This window comes from Uloborus diversus, chromosome 1 (assembly GCF_026930045.1).
Source record: "Uloborus diversus isolate 005 chromosome 1, Udiv.v.3.1, whole genome shotgun sequence".
In the NCBI taxonomy this organism is placed as follows: domain Eukaryota; kingdom Metazoa; phylum Arthropoda; class Arachnida; order Araneae; family Uloboridae; genus Uloborus; species Uloborus diversus.
Window position 1 is genome coordinate 19665971 of NC_072731.1, and position 19905 is coordinate 19685875.

General features: G+C 37.7%; 1 protein-coding gene across 4 annotated transcripts in view; it reads right to left on the reverse strand.

Annotated features, from left to right (window-relative positions):
• LOC129228317 (NAD(+) hydrolase sarm1-like) overlaps nucleotides 1-19905 on the reverse strand; it is a 106889-nt gene that overhangs the window by 25118 nt on the left and 61866 nt on the right. For 3 of the 4 annotated variants that reach the window (XM_054863017.1, XM_054862996.1, XM_054863010.1), the window contains exons 3-7: nucleotides 18615-18833; nucleotides 11103-11204; nucleotides 8986-9307; nucleotides 5564-5949; nucleotides 4423-4752 (exon numbers count right to left, since the gene is read on the reverse strand). In XM_054863017.1, the coding sequence (XP_054718992.1) occupies nucleotides 4423-4752; nucleotides 5564-5949; nucleotides 8986-9307; nucleotides 11103-11204; nucleotides 18615-18833 (1359 nt within the window). The remainder of the gene's footprint in view (nucleotides 1-4422; nucleotides 4753-5563; nucleotides 5950-8985; nucleotides 9308-11102; nucleotides 11205-18614; nucleotides 18834-19905) is intronic. The other variant, XM_054863002.1, reaches the window with a different exon arrangement.

A 19905-nucleotide genomic window follows, 5' to 3' on the forward strand; every position in this document is an offset into this window, starting at 1 on the left:
TTCTTTTTAAATCTTTCAGCGTTTATTTATTTATTTATTTATTTATTTTTTTGTTATTACTGAAAATTACCATTAAAGAAATTAGGATCGGTATTTTAGAGAAGACATGTAGAATGCATTACTTTAAAATAAAATGCATTACTTATAAATTAAATGTGTTTTCCTTAAAAAAAAGATATAAATAAAACAAAACTTTTTTACAAAGTACATCCGAGAGCTTTACCGGAACAATTAGTTAAAAATCTAGTCAAAAAACTTTTTATTTTAGAAGCATAAGTGTTTCGACCTCAAATAAGTTGTTCTTTATAAAACTTTTAGGCCTTAAAGAAGATAAATTTGCTCTTTGGAACTTACGAGCAAAAATGAACATAAGGGAGCTCATCCGGGAGTTTTACCGGACCCATTAGTTAAAAATCTAGTCAAAAAACGTTTTAACTTCAAAATATACTTGTTTTGACCTCAAATAAGTTGTTCTTAATGAAACCCTAAGGCCGTAAGAAATTAAATTTGCTCTTTTGAACTAACGAGCAAAAATGAACATAAGATAAAACTTGAGCGGAATGCTGGTATAAACGATGCTTATAGTTTTGAAAAAGTTTTCTTTGATGAATTTATTGCTTTTTCAATGTGCTATTACTCTCTTTCTATAACCTACATAAATCAACCTCTAATAATGGTAACAAAAATGATGCTACTATTGATAATATTAGGGACAATAAAAAAAAAAAAAAGATTCTCTTACCCAACTGCTTCCAGAATCTCAATCATATTCTGTGGTATCAATTATGTAAGGCAAAAAGGGAAATAAACACAGAATACACAGGGAACACTACGAAATAAACTTTCGAAACAAAATATTTTGTGAATCTAACACAATATAGCACACAAATTTAATAATCTTGAATCTTAAAAGCATGCTATTCAAAGGTTTTATTACAGTTGAAAAACGGAAATTACTTGCAACTGAGAAGGAGGTAAAGTGTCTGGTTCTGACGTCCCATATTAATGGCCAATTCGCATCGAGTGCATTAAAGATTTAAATTATATGTATACCAGGGGAGAGTCGAGAAGTTCGCAAACTGGATGTCGTGCCATCCTAGGGTGCCGCAGGAAGAGGTGAGGGGTGCCGTCCATAATAACAATGATATGGAATAGAACTGGACTAGGGTGTCTTGAGAAAATTCTAATTCTTCAAAGGGTGCCGCGAATAGGAAATGCTTGGGAACACCTGGTCTTATCTGTAATCCAGTTCGTTACGGGTCTCATCAAAGCTATTTACTGACTGCCGATGCCGAAAGACTACAAAAACTTCAAAAATGCATTTGTGCAGCGTCACAAACCACTGACAGTGTGACATTCTAAAATGTTTGAAACGAGCCGAATTACAATTGATGTTGTCGCGTAACAAAAGGCTCCAACATTGAGCGTTTGAAATTGGACACTTTGCCGTGTGCTCAATCATTGCACATGTGTGTAATTGAACTTAAAAGAAAAAAAAAAAAACTTGGCATATTTCTCTTCAATTTCATGCACCACTTTTTGTAATATGTGCATTAGTTTCAAAAATATGATTTTTTGAAATAATGTCCATTATTTATGCCGACCCTGAATGTGTATACCTCACATTGTTCGAATCAAATCGATTGTTTCCCTCTTCTTTGTAGTATTTCTTTCTTGAGTGTCTAAATGACAATCGAATATCCGCCTAATTTATCTAAAACTGTTACAGGGCGAAAAGATTCTTTTCCTTTTTTTTTTCCTTTCTTGAGGGGAGATTAGTACAGAAAAGAAGATAGTTGGCTACTAATGGACGGCATTATTTTGATATTTTCTTAACATTCGTACTAATTACGAACTGGTTTAGGATTCAAATGATGTTAGGAAGGGGTTTTCATGGATAAATAAATGTTTCTCTTACTAAAAAAAAATTAAATCCCCAAAACTTTGGAGCGTAAGAAAGTACGATTTAGTACTTTTGTTAAAAGAGAAAACCAGGGTTCAGTTACTGCACTCATTTTCTAATTTTAAGGTTTATGGAACACTAGCACATCTTACCTCCTCCATCACGAATACTTATTTAACATTATAGATTTTTAAAAAGTCAAACCAGATCACACTTCCAAATAAGATGACCTCTTGTCCATTGAAACATTTTTCCCTCACAATTTTCAAAAAGCAAAGCAAAAAAAAAAGGGGGGGGGGGAGAGGCGTATGAACTCATCCTACAGAATCAACCAGTCAAAGTCTGTGGAAACCACACTTATAAAGCTTACTGTAATAAAAGATATATTTAGAAATACTCAGGAATACGATTTTACGAATTAACTACATGGTCAAAAGCTAAGATGTAGCTTAAGCTGCAACAGCCGCCGTTTGATGACGATCAAGTAAAAAAAGGAATAACAAAACCTTCGTCGTTCTCCAAACTAATTCAATGTAGTCTCAAAGATCACTATGCAACTTACTAAATTGTTTTGCTACTTGGGAACTTAAACAAAATGAAATTTTAGCATCACACAGTAAGTGTCTCCAAAAAACTAAAGGGGCCAAGTCGCAAAAGCGATTGTTGGATTGGCGATCTTTGTTTCTACATAATGTTGGAGAATTAATCTAGATGAAAAAACTATATGCAACGAGAGACGACAAGAATAACACTAGTCAACACCAAAAATGCATTCGGCTCAAAAATAGCTATTCCCGAAGTATTTTGCTTCGCTAAAACACGAAAATTACCACAAAAGTCGAAATTAGGTCTACTTTTCAAGATACAGAGCCAACTAGGATAGTGAATTCTTTATAATGCTCTTTTTTCCTGGCAGATAGAAACACGTCCCATGAGACTGACTCTCTCCCAAACTTCGACCCCCCAAGTTAAGGTAGAAAATCTCGCTACATGAAAACCGCAATGGACTTCACGAAATTTGAATTCTAGGAAGAGAAATGCCCAAAATGAGCTTTTAGTAGATTCATCCTCTTCTGCTTTCACCCATACTCATTCTGCTGGGAATAATGAAGAACTTTGTGAAAGCTGTGTACAAAGACAATTTTCCAATATCTTAGAGGAATATTTCTAAGATATATTGAAGCTAAGGTTAAGGAGAGAATTCCTAACTTTACTTCAAATGCGCACAGTTATGAAAACCATTGTTTTTGAAAAGAAACCTTTAAGAGTGTATTACAAATATTGCTAAGCAACAGAGAAGACGAAAACTCAAAACAGTTGGTTAAACAATTCGTACGCAAGTTCTGTGATTATTAATGAGTGATGTGTCTCTGAAACTCGAATTTTGTTCACTTATTCCAGGATATTTTGTTTAAAAACTAAAGCTATGAACAGTAAGCATGAGAAAAGGTTTCGCCAAGCTATCTTTACAATGGGATGCTGATATCAGGGTCATAAATGCTGAGTTAACGCTCATCAAATGCTGCCGAACTATTACAAGAAATGATGCTTCTTTGACATGCAAAAAACAATCGAAAATGAAGTATTATCAGCAATAAGCCAAAAAGCAACCACTGTTTTCCGAAAGATAAGCATTGTTTAATAAAACAAGATATATTTAATAAATTTAGAGATTTTTTTTTCCTTTTTAATATTACCTTTAAATCAATGCGGCGTTGATGTGAATCTTTCTCCAGTGGGATTTTGCTTATATTGAAAACAAGAGCCAATAAAAAGAATCCACTACCATCCATATTCATTTTTCTCGACCCAAAATTAGTAGGAATTTACTATTTAAAACCAGGATCAGACAAGAAGTTCTTTTCTGTTGACTAGTGTAATCAGTGGTTCCGGAACCGGTAAGGCAGTTGCCATATTTAGGGAGGGTATCTTAGGATTAGGAAGGGTAAGATAAGGGATGTACTCCCAAGTACACCTAGACGAGCTAGATTCTTCTCTGTTGTGCGGATGGGAGTGATGTACTATCCAGTTATGAGGCTACGAAGAATGATACTGACCCGAACATCAAAGTGTCCATGTCAAAATAAAACCATTTTCCGCACTTTGGCATGCTTAGTCATAAAATTTCGCACTCCGGAACAGTTTGGACACCAAAATATAGAATAAATTTGCTAACAAATATTTTCACCGATATGCCCTAATCAGCAGAAAAAATGTTCTTGTCATAACATTCTAAGCAAGTTCTTGCGACTCTGACTCTGAGAATAATGCAAGAAAGAAGAATAACTTTTCTTCAATCTGTAATTAGACAAATAACCTGAATAAACTAGTGGAATCATCCTGAACAGAACAAACAACTCAAAAACCAAAATTTGATCTTGATATTCTGAGAATCATTTCTGTCTTGAAACTTAAGGCTTGATCCGTAACCGTGGGGGGAGTGCGTCAAGTCCCGCACAAACATTCCAGAAGGACAGAGGTCGTTGAAAGTCTGATTGTTCATTTTTAACTTCACTTACTTTAGTCTTGTTCTGTCTCTTCTTGATGCCAGCCTCCATGGCAAAATGGAAGGCGGCCAGGCTTCTGGCCTCTTCCCTTTTACTTTGGAGAACTGGCACCAGCTTCCGCAGCCAGTTCTGGGACTGGCCATGCACGTGCGCCACCGTGCTCTGGGCGAACTCATCAGGGGTGTGCGTGGTCACAAAAGGCTCGACTAGATCCAACGTTCCCGAGCGAAGGACCGCCGCCTCTATCTCTTTGTTGGCTACCAGCGCTGCGATCGCTAAACAAGCGTAATACTTGATGTTGTCGTCGACATGAAAAGCTAGCGGAAACAACCATTCAGGTGCCTAAGAGAGTAATACAGTTAATGATGAAGAAACACGACGCAGAACATTCGCAGTGATGAACCGGCGCACCCGCCATTTTGTTTCAGTGTGGATCGTACTTGGAACTCGTTGCAATCAATTTTCTAACCGTTTTGTGCAAGGAAAGTGGTGAATTTCAATTTTTTTTTGTTCAAAATAACATAGAAACGATATATGAATATGTAATTGTGACGTATACTTCGCAAAACAAGTTCATGCTATATGTTCCAATGGTAATATGTTCTAAGAAACTGTTTTCAAGCTAAATAAAACTTTTTTTTTTATTTCCCAATAGAAAAAAAACAAGACATTTAACTTTTAACCGCTTATATACAACAAAATAAATGAAGTCCAAACAGTAAAGTCGAGAAATATGATAAATTAAAAGCATAATTACTTTTAATATCACGTCAGCCTTGCACTTCGAAGTCGCTCGTTGCGGGTTAGAAAAACATTTGATAGTAAACAATTGTTCTCAAATGATAACTCAAGAATTTTTTAAAGTAAGTTTCGTTTCACATTTCAAGGTATCAGAACCAGAATTTTAAAAAATACATTAATAAGAATAGCCGTATAACTATAAGGTATAAGGAATAAGAAAAGCATTTCTTTTTCGCATTTAATTTCCTTTGATATCAGTAACGTTGCTAACTTAATTCGGTAACAATTGCTTTGTTCTGTGCTAAGTTGGTAATCATGCTAAGCAATTTCAAAGAATAAAACAAAATGGCAGATGCGTCGGCTTGCGCATATATTGGCTCTAGAAGAATAGGCATTCTGTCGTCTGTCTTACCTTGTGTTGAATCATGGCCTCCTGGTTTTCAGGCCCTCCGTGCAGGGACAAGTTAGCCAAAGCAGCAGCACCATGCCTCAGGGTTTCGACATCGGTATTTCTGCAGGTGTGAATGATGGACGTCAGGCCTTTGAGCCGGATGACTTCCTTGCAAGTTTCTTCTGAGTTTTTGAAAAGATGCTCCAGGATTCCCACGCCGATTCTAGATCGTTCCGCACACGGTGATCTGGCACATTCGCAGGCGACGCGCACGACAGTCTCCAGGCCGTGCTTGACAATGTGTTCCCGGTTGCACGTGATGAGAGACTGTTCCAGCAGTCGGGCACTTTCGAATTGGATGTGACCATCGTCCGAGTCGAAGTTCCGAAGCAAGATGTCCATGGCACCTGAGGGTGGCAATAGAAATGATGCATTAAATATAGAAGCAACTGAAGGCAAAATTCAAAAAAAGTTTATAAATTTTCTTAGGGGCGAGATGGAAAGCTTCAATGAAAAAGATGATGACAAAACGACACTTTCAACAGAGAAGCAGCTGAAGTCAAATATCAAAAGTGAAGATCAAAACCTAATTTTTGCTTTTCAAAGACGAGAGAAGGAAAGCTTCAATGAAAAAGATGATGACAAAACGACACTTTCAACAGAGAAGCAACTGAAGTCAAATATCAAAAGTGAAGATCAAAACCCAATTTTTGCTTTTCAAAGACGAGAGATGGAAAGCTTCAGTGAAAAAGATGATGACAAAATGACATTTTCATCAGAGAAGCAGCTGAAGTCAAAATCAAAAGTGAAGATCAAAACCTGACTTTTGCTTTTCAAAGACGAAAGATGGAAAACCTCCATGAAAGACTGGTGGTATTTAGCATAAAACCTGCAGACAAACAAAATGATAACACGTTCAACGAAGAAGTAACTGAAAATGGAACCAAAAGTGAAGATTGGTGCATTAAACACCGAAGCAACTCAACGAGCTCAAAAGTGAAGCTCAAAGCCTATTTTTTACTTTTTAAAGACGAGAAATGGAAAGCCTACATTAATGAAACGACGATATAGATAAGAAAAATCAATACGACTAGATATTGGTACATTAAGCATGGAAAGAAAACTGAAGGCGAAATAAAAAGTAAATTTTTTGGTGTTCAAAGACGAAAGGTGAAAAGCTTTTAGTTTTTACAAAGTTTTTAAAACTAAAATAACAAAACACATTTGAAGAGTAAAAGAAAATGTGTAAAACTTTGTGCCGTTGATCTCGCCAGAAAATAATCCTTTTTTAATAGAAAGCTTTTCACTTCCTTTATATAACCAGTGAAGAACGATGTGTAATTGTAATACAGTGATCGCCGCTTATACGAATCACGTTTGTTTAAACCGTTTTCTTTACTAATAATAAAGCTGAATGTCCCTCTGTCTGTCAAGATGTCTGTCCGGATCTCTGTGACGCGCATAGCACCTAGACCGTTCGGCCGATTTTCATGAAATTTGGCACAAAGTTAGTCTGTAGCGTGCACCTCGAAGCGATTTTTCGAAAATTCGAGGTGGTTCTTTTTCTATTCCAATTTTAAGAACAAAATTTTTATAAGATGGACGAGTAAATTACGAAATTATCATAAAGTGTAACCGTAACATGGGCACAAGCCAATTGGCGAGATACGAAATTATCATAACGTGGAACCGTAACATGGGTACAAGCAAGTTGGAGAGAAAATTCACCATACATTATTTGTAAATACACAGGCGAACCAAAAGACCTTTTAATTTTTCAATTACGGGCAAAGCCGTGCGGGTACCACTAGTGATTCCATAAAGCAGCTGGTTCAATAAAGCGGCTAGTTCAATAAAGCTGGATTTGGTCTGTTTTTGGCAATTTGATTCATTAAAACGGTTGATTCAGTTAACCGACGTCCAATGTACCATAATTTTTCGGGGGTGAAGGTGTTTGATTCAAGATGAATCTAATGGGAACTGTAAAAGTTTGAACTTTGTTTATGTAAGAGACTAGAGAAATATACCTCAGTGAGTAATTCCACTCGAGCATTAAAGCAGATTTCAATAAACAGTTTATTGGGCAAAAAAATGGAATTGACTCATCATCCCATTCTGCTATAACTTTTTGACTGCTAACGAGACATATGTTCAAATTGCAAATCCAAACTATCTACCTGTGCTTCAGTTTTAGCTATCAAGGTGGCGTTAGCAATTTTTAATGAAGTTTGTCATGTCAACATATTAAGTCTGCCTGTAGTCAACGCCGTAGACTGAAAAAATATCTAGGGGAAGAAACTCACCTATCCGCCTTCTCTTTTTATAATTAGATGTCATGAATGGCGAATTGTTGGGACAATAAAGATGAGTTTATTTGTGTAACTTAGCAGTTTTTCAAAGTACAGGTTCCCCCTTTTTCTTCTTTTTTAAGGTGTTTGAAACCAATTAACATTGAACTTGTAGCAATAAATCAAATATTTCTGGAAATGGCGTCTACCTCCCCCAACTACAGCACTATTTGTACAGTGAAACCTGTGTATAACGATACTGTCTATAACTATAACCTGTCTTTAACGATATTTTTTTTTGCCCTCAGGAAAATGACAGCATGAATAATCAAACTGTCTATAACAATAACTGTCTTATGATATTTTTTTAAGGTCACAACAGTATCGTTGTAGACAGGTTTTACTGTAGTAGGTGTCCGATAATAACATATATTTCTCAACATTAACTACGACCAATATATGCCTGTTCAAGATTTCAAAACAGTTTAATCAATAATTTAAACAATGAATTTTATATTTTTTTCTTTTGTGAACTGTGATGTTCATCCTCCTAGTAAACGATGGTGAAAAAAAATTAGAGAAATACATGTTACTAAAAGAGGTTTTAATGCTTATGCAAAATTGGGTTTCAATTCACTTGAGCTTTGACAGTATGATGAAATGTTATTTGCCATACTTGTTCTCGTCCACGATGATTACGAATTAGCTTCCCCTGTGAATAGCATCCTGCAGCAGAAACGAGGTTGGATAGGATAGAATAGGAATGTCACTAAATTCATACTTTGAAATACACGCCTTTGTGCTCAATGAATTCTTTAAAAAAATTTTAAAATATCCGCTATGTGGTGTTTGGAATGAACAGCAATCAGAATGAAAGAAATTATCCACACAGAAGCGTGAGCAATTTGAGCAATTCAAAACAAGATTTATGAGCCGCAAATGAAAACCTCAGAAATTTGTGAGTTTTAATTCTGTAACTAAAAATTTTTTTAAAGCTTCTTGTGCTCGTTTCATGCACCGGATTTGGTGTCAATGCACTCACTCATTTCAGCTGAAATATGGTGTGTACAGAGAAAGTTTAACTATAACTACCTCTTACTAACTTAATTATTATATTTTACTGTGTACTGTGAAACTGAGAAAAAAGCTTCGTACCATTTGTAAGCATGCTCTTGCACAAGCTGGAACCGAGGTCGTACCCGACCGTACTCACGGCCCACGATTTACGGATGAGGTCATTCATCGTGGCCAGGTTCTCTAGGATCTCTTTCCTCGTCGTGGTTATCTTCAGGGTCTCGATGTGCGCGTCCATCCGGGCGATGATCCGGCCCATGGCCAGCGCCCTATCTGGAGATTCGTCGCCTTGCATTAGGAGGTCTAGATCCTCTTGGATTTTGTCCGGCTGAGGTTTGGGCACTTGAGGAGGTCTACTGGGGCTTACGGGGCAGGGAGAGCCGTTTTTCTTGCGGTTCAGGAACTGGAAGAAGGAAGAATTCTAAATACAGTGGAGGATTGTCGAATAAACTCCAGGAACATATAGAGCAAGGGTTCTCAACCTTTCAGGTCTGATACCCCTTTGAAAAATGATGTAAGGTCACTCCCCCTCCCGATCACCACTACTATATGCAGTCAGTACAAGTAATACAATCGGAATTTGAAACAAGCTGATTAGTATAATTGCAGCTGGTTAACACATAAATAAAGTTAGTGCGCAAAATTTAACATCACTACACATAGCTTTATTTTGAACATGTTCTTATTAGAACGCATGAAATTAAAGACTCAAAGAGCTGAATACAAATTAATTTGATGTAATCTGGGTGAGCTTTGCATGTTATACCCATAATTTTCAAAATATCAATAGACAGGCTGTCACTGCTTGCCATTGACAAGTTTTTGAACATTAGGTTGTATAACTGGGGAAAACTTATCTCGAGATATTTTCAAAGCTCAAAAAGAGGGATACTGTTGATAACGTTTATATTTGACTACGAAATTCAGAAAATTCTAGAAAATTTTACTTTATTATTATAAAACATTCACGCCTTCCTCAGGTTACAAACCCCTTCTATAAAGGATCATTGAACGAACCAAGGCCATACCTTGGCTAGCTATTTAAGGAAGTAAATATTTAGCACATACGAGTACATTAGAATATGAACTGAACGCTTTATATAGAAAATTTTACAGATGACCTCGAGTCGATTCATGTTTTAAAAAGAAAGACCCGATCATTTTTGGGTTTTAAAACCAACTCGGAACATGCTTGCAGAAACTTTTGAAAATCACAAGACACACTTTGCTTTCTAGCGGATGATACGACAACAACAAGCGGTCAACTCTTATTGCACTGTGTTGAGTAGTTCAGATATTTCCATCTGATGTGCACTTCAAACAAAGCCAAAACCTAACTATTCTATATTACCCATCTGTTTCATAATACCTTCCTCTTATACTTTCACTTCCTTATGGATGAAACGAGATGCTTTGGCTACTTGAATTTTAGGCTAATCAGACGATTTGGCAAAATGGTTCTCTTTCAAGCCGTACATTCTAATGTTAATTTTATGGTAGATATCATCTAATTATCCCAATTAGCAATGTGGCACAGAGTAGCCGGTGTAATATTGCGACTGTGTTGCATTTTTAGTTCAGTTGCTTTACTGCATCGAGGTACAGGGGAATAAGCCTAGAATCAAGTATGTGGTGGTTACCGCACTTTCGCTCTCATTTAGCAGCCAGTTGCGCAACTCAAGATGAAACAAAACTTGTGTCGATTGCAGAAATCGACGCAAAAGATTAATTTTTAAGTTAAACAAGAAAAATCATTATGCAAAAAGTAAAGCTTGATAAATTTGATATTTTCTAATTTTGTTATAGAGATATAAATAAGTGTTATTTCAATCCAAACCGCGTGTATAATTTTCTTATGATTTAAACAAAAAGCATATTTATTGTTCCAAAGTCGTTTGCATTTGATTCATGTTTATAAGATACTGGATTCTAATCTCGGTCGGCGTTGCAACTTCTGAGAAACGAGAAGCTGAGGTAGTTGCTATGGGGCGTTATTTAGCCTCATCAACTTGCCAGGTAGATCCTGGTTTTTCTCTGTCTCATGTACAACAATTCACCTTCTCTTTGTAAGTCCTAAACAGGAAGCAGCTTTCACCCAGGTGCCTTGCACCGAAATTTCATCTGGAGCAGTAAATCCAGAAGATTCGTAAGACATTAAGCAAAAAACAGATACATAAATCCAAAGTCATTCATTTTACCTGCGACATATAGCAGCCTCTACTTTCAGGAACACCTGTTTGATGAAGATTTTGAGCTGATTGGGAAGACTTGGAACATGCTGCTTTCGACGATACCGTGACCTTGGAAAAGCAAATTGAAAACTCTTAACTGTAAGCTCCGTAGGGAAAATCAACGAAAATAAAATCACAAACTTGAACTGAATAATTAGCAGTTATAACTGGAAGAAAATGGAGCTATGAAAGAAAAGCATCAATTTTTACCCCATTGCTTCATTTCCTTCTACTGATAAAAGGGGATTCGGTTGTGAAAGCTTCTACCAAGGCCGAAAATTTTTGACTAAAATATTTCAGCTTGGCAATCCTAGGGGTGCCCATTCTCCTAAGAGCAAGGGGCACCCCCCCCCCAAACACCACAAAGACTCTCCCCAAATTAGGAGTCTCCTTTCAAAAAAGAAAAAGGCATCCCTTGCCCTCTTTCTAAAAATTTCAATGGAGCAGTCTGCGCTATAACACCGATGTGGGCACCCCTGACAATCCTAAGATAACATATACATCTGTATGGAAACTCCAGCACATTGGGACCATGTCCGGTCAGCACTCATTGCTTTCGTTTGAAGCCCAGTGGCTTACTGGTAGCGCTTCTGCGCCGCAAAACGGGTTTGTTTCTCAGGTAGAACACGGATTTCATCCCTGCAGGTGGTCGATAAAATGAGTACTAAGTGGGAACTAAACACCGAGATAAGCCGCGTTCGCCTGACCACCTAACCGGAACGTCTACCTTTGCAACCCAGAGCCCTCGGTCATGAATCTAAAATGGGCATCTAGACCTAAATCCCCATGGGTGCTACTACGTTTTGTATATTGCTTTCATTCTCGGTTGCAGGAAAAGCGTGCTGTAGCGAAGACCGTCGCAGATTCCTGAGAACGCCTGCAGACTAGTGATGGGCATAATCGAGATCTTTTGATAATCGAGATCTCGGGAATCGAGTACTTCTGATAATCGAGTGATTGATAATCGAGATCTTTTCAAGTCGATCACTCGAGTGATTGATAATCGAGATCTTTTGAATTCGAGAACTCGAGCGATTGACTTCTCGAGATGTTTGGAATCGAGTACTCGAGCGATTGACTTCTCGAGATCTTTGGAATCGAGTACTCGAGCGATTGACTTCTCGAGATCTTTGGAATCGAGTACTCGAGCGATTGACTTCTCGAGATCTTTTGAATCGAGTACTCGAGCAATGGACTTCTCAAGATCTTTTAAATCGAGATCTCGAGATGTTTTAAATCGAGATCTCGAGATGTTTTAAATCGAGATCTCGAGATGTTTTAAATCGAGATCTCGAGATGTTTTTAATCGAGATCTCGAGACGTTTCAAATCGAGATCTCGAGACGTTTGAATCGAGTACTCAAGTAATTCATTTTCTGAGCTTTTCCAGAATTGAGTAGACTGCTACAGGGGCGCCCCACTATAAGGAGGAGGGGGCATGATGCGGCCTGCGCCATTGGCCGGTTTTTTCAGAGTGTTTTTTATCTCATTTTCGGGTGGGGTGGGGGCATGGCGCAGCCTGTGCCATTAAAATTTTTAGGGCTGGGTTTTTGAGAGGGTTCTTTAAATCTCATTTTCGGGAGGGGGTGGGGAGTCCATGGCGCTGCCTGCGAAACCGAAATTTCTATAAAAGTGGTTTTTTGAGAGGGTTTTTTAAATCGCATTTTGGGAGGGGGGAGCTCTTTCTAGACGGATGCTCCGTAACATTTGAGAGGGTGCACCATCGCCCTGCGAAGGGGGGGGGGTGGATATCTTTGACTTTTGGAACAGTTGAATTCCCGAGTTGTATTGGCAGGGGTGCGCTCGAAATAGGAATGTGCCATCAAGTCCATCATTTAGGGGTATAATAAGGGACGAACCCCCCTGTCTTTTAGAAGTTATTGTACTCATATAAATGAAATTCTTACTCTTATTCGGCATAATATGCAACTCGTAGGATACTCTTTAATCCCTCCTCCTCTCTTGTAAAGTTCGAAATAACGGCCTGCCCCCCTCCCCCAATTCCTTGAAAAAATCTAGTTTTTACGTTTCAGTGGGTCTAGTTTTTTTGTTGTTTTCCGATAAAATGAGCAGATACACCCTTGCCCCCCTACCCTCCGGAAAAGTTCGAATCGCAAGACTGTTTTAGGGGGTCAATTTGATAGATTTTAGTCTTCATTTAGGGGTCGCAATCCTTGGGGAATGCTGGTTCGACGAGAATCCCTGTTAGCTTGTCAGAAACTAGGAGTTCGGCATTTGGGCGACCCGGCTCGGACTAGTATAAACTTTTATAGGTTTATTGGTAGCGGCTAGAAAACTGGCAATGTGCCCTTGACTGTTGGTAGCCCTCAGGGGACGCCCCATAGCGATTGAAATGGTATCACCCCCCTCCCCCTTTCATTTCAATTTCTGTAACGGATTGATTTCTCATTTTTTTTTCTTTTTTTTTACATTCATTTTGAGTGATTTATTCGAACGGTCATGTATTTAAACTAATGATTCTCAGATATCACGTGGTTATTTCAAATGGTTTCGGGCACTCAAACACAAAGTTAATATTGTAAAAAAGTAGGGGAATCGTTGCTCTCTCTGCGCAAAAGGACTCATTTATTCTTATTTATTGCTTTGCTTTTTTTATGTTCTTGTTATTAGTGGAATTATATTTATCTGACTGATACATGTGGAGGGCGGGTAAAATATTTCTGACTGCGTTTTCCAGCAGATTGGGATTCCCGGCGCATTGAAAGTTATAAGTGTGGCTTGAATTGCATTGAAGTTCATGATTATTTTTTTTTCTTTCTTGATTCGCTCTTTGTTATTTTCCTTTTTCATTCGCTGACTTGGGAAATATGTAATAACAGTATAAAAGTGTAGGGAGTAAAGTTGAAATATTTCTGAGTGCATTAAAAAGAAATATGGAAGTTTGTCGTGTGGAATTAATATTAGCTTCCACTCTTTGGCTCATTTTTTTAAAAATAAAAATAACATTTTATACAGATTTTTTTTTCTTTCAAATTCCATACGTAAGATATTTATGACTTTTGTGCGTAGCATTTATTTTCGCGTGCGTAGTTGAATTTAAATGTTTTTCTAGTTTTACTCGCTTCTGTTTAAGTCATATTCCTTATATTTTCAATGTGATATTCCTTATATTTTCATAAATGTTGATTAGTATATTATTCACTCAACTTAAAAATTTGGAGTCAATTGATGTGCTGATTTTATGAGATTTATTTATTTATTTATTTAATGTAAAGTTGAGGCAAAACTGCTGAAAATGCTTTGGCTCGCGACGGTCCATTTCGGAACTTAGTTTCATAGCTGCGCTTGATTTTCCGTGCATTGGTTCTCAAAAAGGTTTAAATTGATTACCAACTTTCTCTAAAAAGCAGATTACGTATCCGGTTTTCAAATCATCCGAGACGCTCGATAACCGAACATTCGACAACAAGCAATATATTAAACAAGGATCCCCCACGATTGAGAGGGCAGAGGGGGGGGGGGGTTCATGGCGCAACCATGCCATTGAAGTTTTGAAGAGGAGAGGGTAACTTATAAGAGGGCATTTAGTCTTATTTTATGGGGCTCACGTTCGGTTCTCCGTCGCATTTGAGAGATGAATGTCATCGCCAGGGGAGGGGGGGGGGGGGATTGGCACCACTGCATTTTAAACACATTGCGTTTAAATGTTTTAACAAGACTGTCACAGCGTTAACAATCGTTTTAAAACCTTTATCTCAACAAAGTGTGCTCTCTGAGTAACCCCATTCGAAAAAAAAGCACTTGAGAAGCTATTATTTGATTCTGAAACTTTAGAGAATGATAGTTGTGTCCGTCCGTCCCTGTGAGCAATGGCACGCATCTTATGAAAATTTCTCCCTCCCCCCTCCCCCTAAGAAACAATAATCCGAAAAAGACCTAAGACCACCTTAAATTTTCAATTACACTACTGGTTACTTATTGGTTCAATATATTTTTAAGTTTAACAATTCTCAAGTTTAAACCTGCTAGTGTCGCCCAAAGACCCGCCCATATTATCGTTATCCCTCACTTTTTAATAAAAATTGAACATATTTGATCTTAATAATTGTCAAGTTCAAAACAGTATGGAAAGCGTTTCTCTACCCTTTGTTTCAAGATTTCACTACCGGATCACTAAAGGGTCGGATACAGAAAACCATTTTTTGGGGGGAGAGGGGGCTCATGTTGAAGAAAGCCCCCACCCCCACGCCCATGAACGAAATTCCCGTTTTTGGTACGAAAAATGTCTGAATCTGTTTGGGAGTCAATAAAGCACCAAATCGGTCAGGAATAAGGTACCTGATTGGGAATAAACATTGCAAATTAATTTCATGAGCAATGAAATGAAGTAGTAGTTCAAATATTTACTTTGAAAAATAATTAATGAGATGAAAAGATACTGTCATCGTTGACATTTTATGCATGAAGTGTTTGAACACAATGTGTACGGATACTGTTGTCGACAGTTTAGGGTGGGGGGACATGATCCCCGTGATTTTCCCGTTGTATCCGCCACTCACACAACACACACCCCTCCATAAATCCGCTCATATGATAATAAACAATTTTCGTTCGAAAAATATCGTTTGATTATTAAGGAATCTCTCATTTATCGAAAATTCGACGCCAAACATTCAACTATAACCCCATTCGAATAAAGCAAGCGAAAAGCATTCATTGTCTTTTAAAATCATTCCAAATCTATCCATCCCAAGAGCGAAGGCGCACCACCTATGAAGCTCTTCCCCAAGAGCAATACCCCCAAATGAGACAAAATCCCCTAAAAATTACAATCCCGTCAAAACTCTCCCCCCCCCTCCCCTCTTATTTGCACCCATAGGAAGGAATTACACAAGAAGTAAACCACTTGTTTTATTAAGGAATAAGTAAATACCTTAGTGCCGAGAAGTAACATGAAATAACAAACGTTTTGTATCCCAAATATACAGAGTACTGCTGAAACGTGCTTTGGAGTTTTTAAGGTACCCTTTTTTGAACAAAATAGTAAGCTTTTGCGTGCAAGGAGCCATTCATTAGTTACGTAAGGATGATTTTGGCATTTTTTTGACCCCCCTCCCACCATGTAAAAGTATGTAAGATTTTCCAAACCGCTCCCCCTATTCTTAGGTAAGATTGATTCCATTCCGTTTTTCAAAACAATAAAATAACGAATCTAACATCACTGGGAATCGAAACTAAATTCACTATTATTAAATTAATCCTTTTTGTGTAATGAAATATTTACTAAAAAATTGGAATCTAGACTAAATGTTTTTTCGACATTTTTTTTTTTTTTTGTGTATGATGCGATAATTATTAAAAATAAAACATGCTATGCATAGTGCGATTCTTTTATCATGTTTTACACGATTCATTCTTCGTAAAACAAATAAAAAACAGCTCATCCTAATAAGTTTTTTTTTTTTTCCAAACGCAAATAAAATATATAATTCCCGTCAAACCACTTGACTCCACAATTTCAAATGTAAAACATCAACTTGGAAAATATTGCGTGAGAATGGGTTTGAAGCTCCCCTCCCTCTCGGGACCCTTACGTAATTAATTAATGGTCCCTAAAGACATCTAGTAATGTCCTTACATCCACAATCTCACTATTTTGCGTTGAAAAAAGGGTTCCTTGAAACCCCGAAACACGTGTCTGCAGTAATCTGTACAGTTGGGCTGTAAAACATTTGTTGTTGCCTGTTACACTTGTATCATTACCTAATGGTATAGTCGAAGGTGGACGTAAGGGGGAAAGACTTCCCTCAGGTTTTCAACTTAAGTATTCCACCTTTTTACCTGAAATACAATTTTAATTTTAATGCCTCTCAAGTTGGAACCTTATTAGCGCGCCCACTTCCACCAAACGTATCATTAGACTACCAAAGCATCCCAAATAATCATTTGATAATCAAGCATTCGACAGCATACATTCAATTATAACACTATTCGAATGAAACATCATTAACTTTTCAAAGCTAGCCCTCTGACCCCCCTAAATGACGGATCCGCCCCTGCAACTGAAACTCTTCAGAAGCAGGGGTGCCCATGACGTCAAGGGCGCACCCCCTCAATATCACAGAGCCCCCCGAAAAATAAGAAAAATACCCCTTAAAACACCCTTTCTCCCTAAAAATGTCAATGGCGCAGTCTGCGCCACGATCCCCACCTTCCAAGGTGGGCACCCCTGTCAGAAGTTAACTATATTGAGAGGTTCATTCGATTCTCAAATCGATCAAAAATTACACTGCTCGAGTGATTGAGATCTCGAGAACTCAATATCTCGAGAGCTTAACATCTCGAGAAGTTCAAAGCGAGAACTCGAGCAGTTGATCGCTCGATCACTCGGAAAGGACAAACGAGAACTCGAGCAGTTGATCGCTCGAGTACTCGGAAAGTGATAATCGAGAACTCGAGCAGTCCATCGCTCGAGAACTCGGAAAATGATAATCGAGAACTCGAGAAGTTCATCGCTCGAGAACTCGAAAAGTGATAATCGAGAACTCGAGATACGATAATCGAGAACTCATGATAATCGAGTTCTCGAATGATTTTGAATAATCGAGTGATTCGATTATGAGTACTCGATTATGCCCATCACTACTGCAGACTATTTCTTAGTAGGGGGAGAAAAAAACGTTTAGTATTTAAAAAAAACTACCTTACATTTCAGATAATTAAGATTTAAAGCTCATTTTCTGCGATATGATTCAACCTATGGCATGAACTTGTATTTAGCATCTTATCTTTACATTTCTCGGTGCCGATTTCACTTTTACGGTTGATCTAATATTTTTATTATTTTTTTAATTATTATTTTTTATTTTGCAGAGTATTTTTTTGATTTTTAACTTGCTTCGCAGACTGCATAAAAAAAATTCTACTACTGAGCTTTCGTTTATGAACGTTTTTGGCTACATGTCAAGGTCAAGCGTCAAGTTAGTTAAAGTTGCCCCTAAGTGGAAGATTTACTTTGAATCAAGTTAATCATTCGTTTCAAATGGTTTCTATAATTATTATTCCTTAAATTTAGATAAGTTCACAACATTCTGAAATTTTACCTTCGGTTTTACGTCAATAGATACAATAACTGGTGCCCGATCTTCGATTTTTCTAAGCAGGGGCAAAAACTTGAAACTTCCGCCTTTACTCATCTTCCTGCGATTAGTTATATCGAGTATTAACGAAAAATCCCAGAGAAGTAGGGTGAAATCGCCGCCCCTAATAGTTACCGCCTAGAGAACTACGACTTACTCCCATCTAGATCCGACACTGACAAAAACTACTAAAATTTAAATTGGACAACTAAAAATTGAGAAATCGTAGACTAAAAATGCTCTGAATAGTTTTCAGATTAAATATTTATGTATGTAATTCATTTTTCATCAACAGCATCGTCAAAAGTCATGCCCTCCCAAACTTTTTTTTTTTTTTAATCTCTCGCGAAGATCAAGGACAAGATGTGTATGTCGCTTACTTTCGAGGACAAGGAGGACAGGGAGGAAGACATGTCCTGCGTGATCTTTTTTGTGAACATCTTGGTTCTGTGTCCTTCGCTAGAGACGGTCTCCGTGGATGACGTCCGCGACGACTGCCGAAAGAAGTCGCGACTCTTGTGTTCGACTTTGACGTCGGTGTCGGAGGAGTCCAAGTCTAGGAGCTGAGACAGGGAAGAAGTTCTTTCTGGACGGACGTCCTGAGGATGAACAAACAAATGCATTGTCAAACAAATGCACACACTCATACAAAAGCAAAGTATATGTAATTGGAGAGACAGAAATGTATGCGCACTTTAAACCAATATAGAGACTTTATTTGTTTGCTAATCAGGTCAAATTTCTGGGGGAAGTAAAGCCAAATTTGCACTTACGCAGTGAACGACAGATACCATCCTCAAACCAACTACTAAAAAAACCTTTACCCAAACAAATTTCTAGTTTATTGTGCGTCGCCAAGAACTGCACGATTGTTGACAGTTTTAGGATTCAGGAATGCAGTGGTTGATTTGCTATAGATAAAAGTGAATATCACTGAAGGTTGCTGTTCACTTTCAAAAGCTATGTAGTTACCATTGAGCTCTTCTGTTAAGGAAGCAGTCTAACCCGAGAAAAGTACCTAATTACTGCTGATTCTATTTTCCACGCCTTCCGTACCATGTCTGGTAATGGCAAATTGTGTTACTAAAATTCCTGTTGCTCTGTCACAGGAATATGACAGCATATCTGACTTAGAGCGTAGGGAAACGGTTGAGTTTTCTACGTAGTCTCCAGACCCCGCGCGGTTCAATTTCTTTTTGTGGGGCACAATGAAGCATGAGGTGTAACATCGCAAACCATGCAACTTGGCCACACTTTGAAATGGTATTCAAGTGGTGCTTCCGTTATTCCAATGTATACTTTACTGCGAATATGAAGACAAAATCAGTCTCGATTCTTACCAACTGAGAAATGAATCGATGCTGAAAGCGGTAGAACATTTTATTCGATCCCAATTTGGAACATTCTAGGTGACTAGAGAAAATTTGCCTTTTCAAATTGGATTGTAGCTCTTTTCTGCCAGAAAGTTGATCTTTTAAGTAAATTTTCTATGACAATTCAAAGTATGCATACATTTTAAACAAGACCTGTATTTGTATGTATTGATAGTACGTGTCTTAAGAGATCGTCGTCTCAGAGCAACAATGAGATATCTTAGTGTTATTTCTGGGATTAGATATCTCACTGTTGCTCTGAGGCGACGATATGTATAGACAGATGTATCTTTAAAAA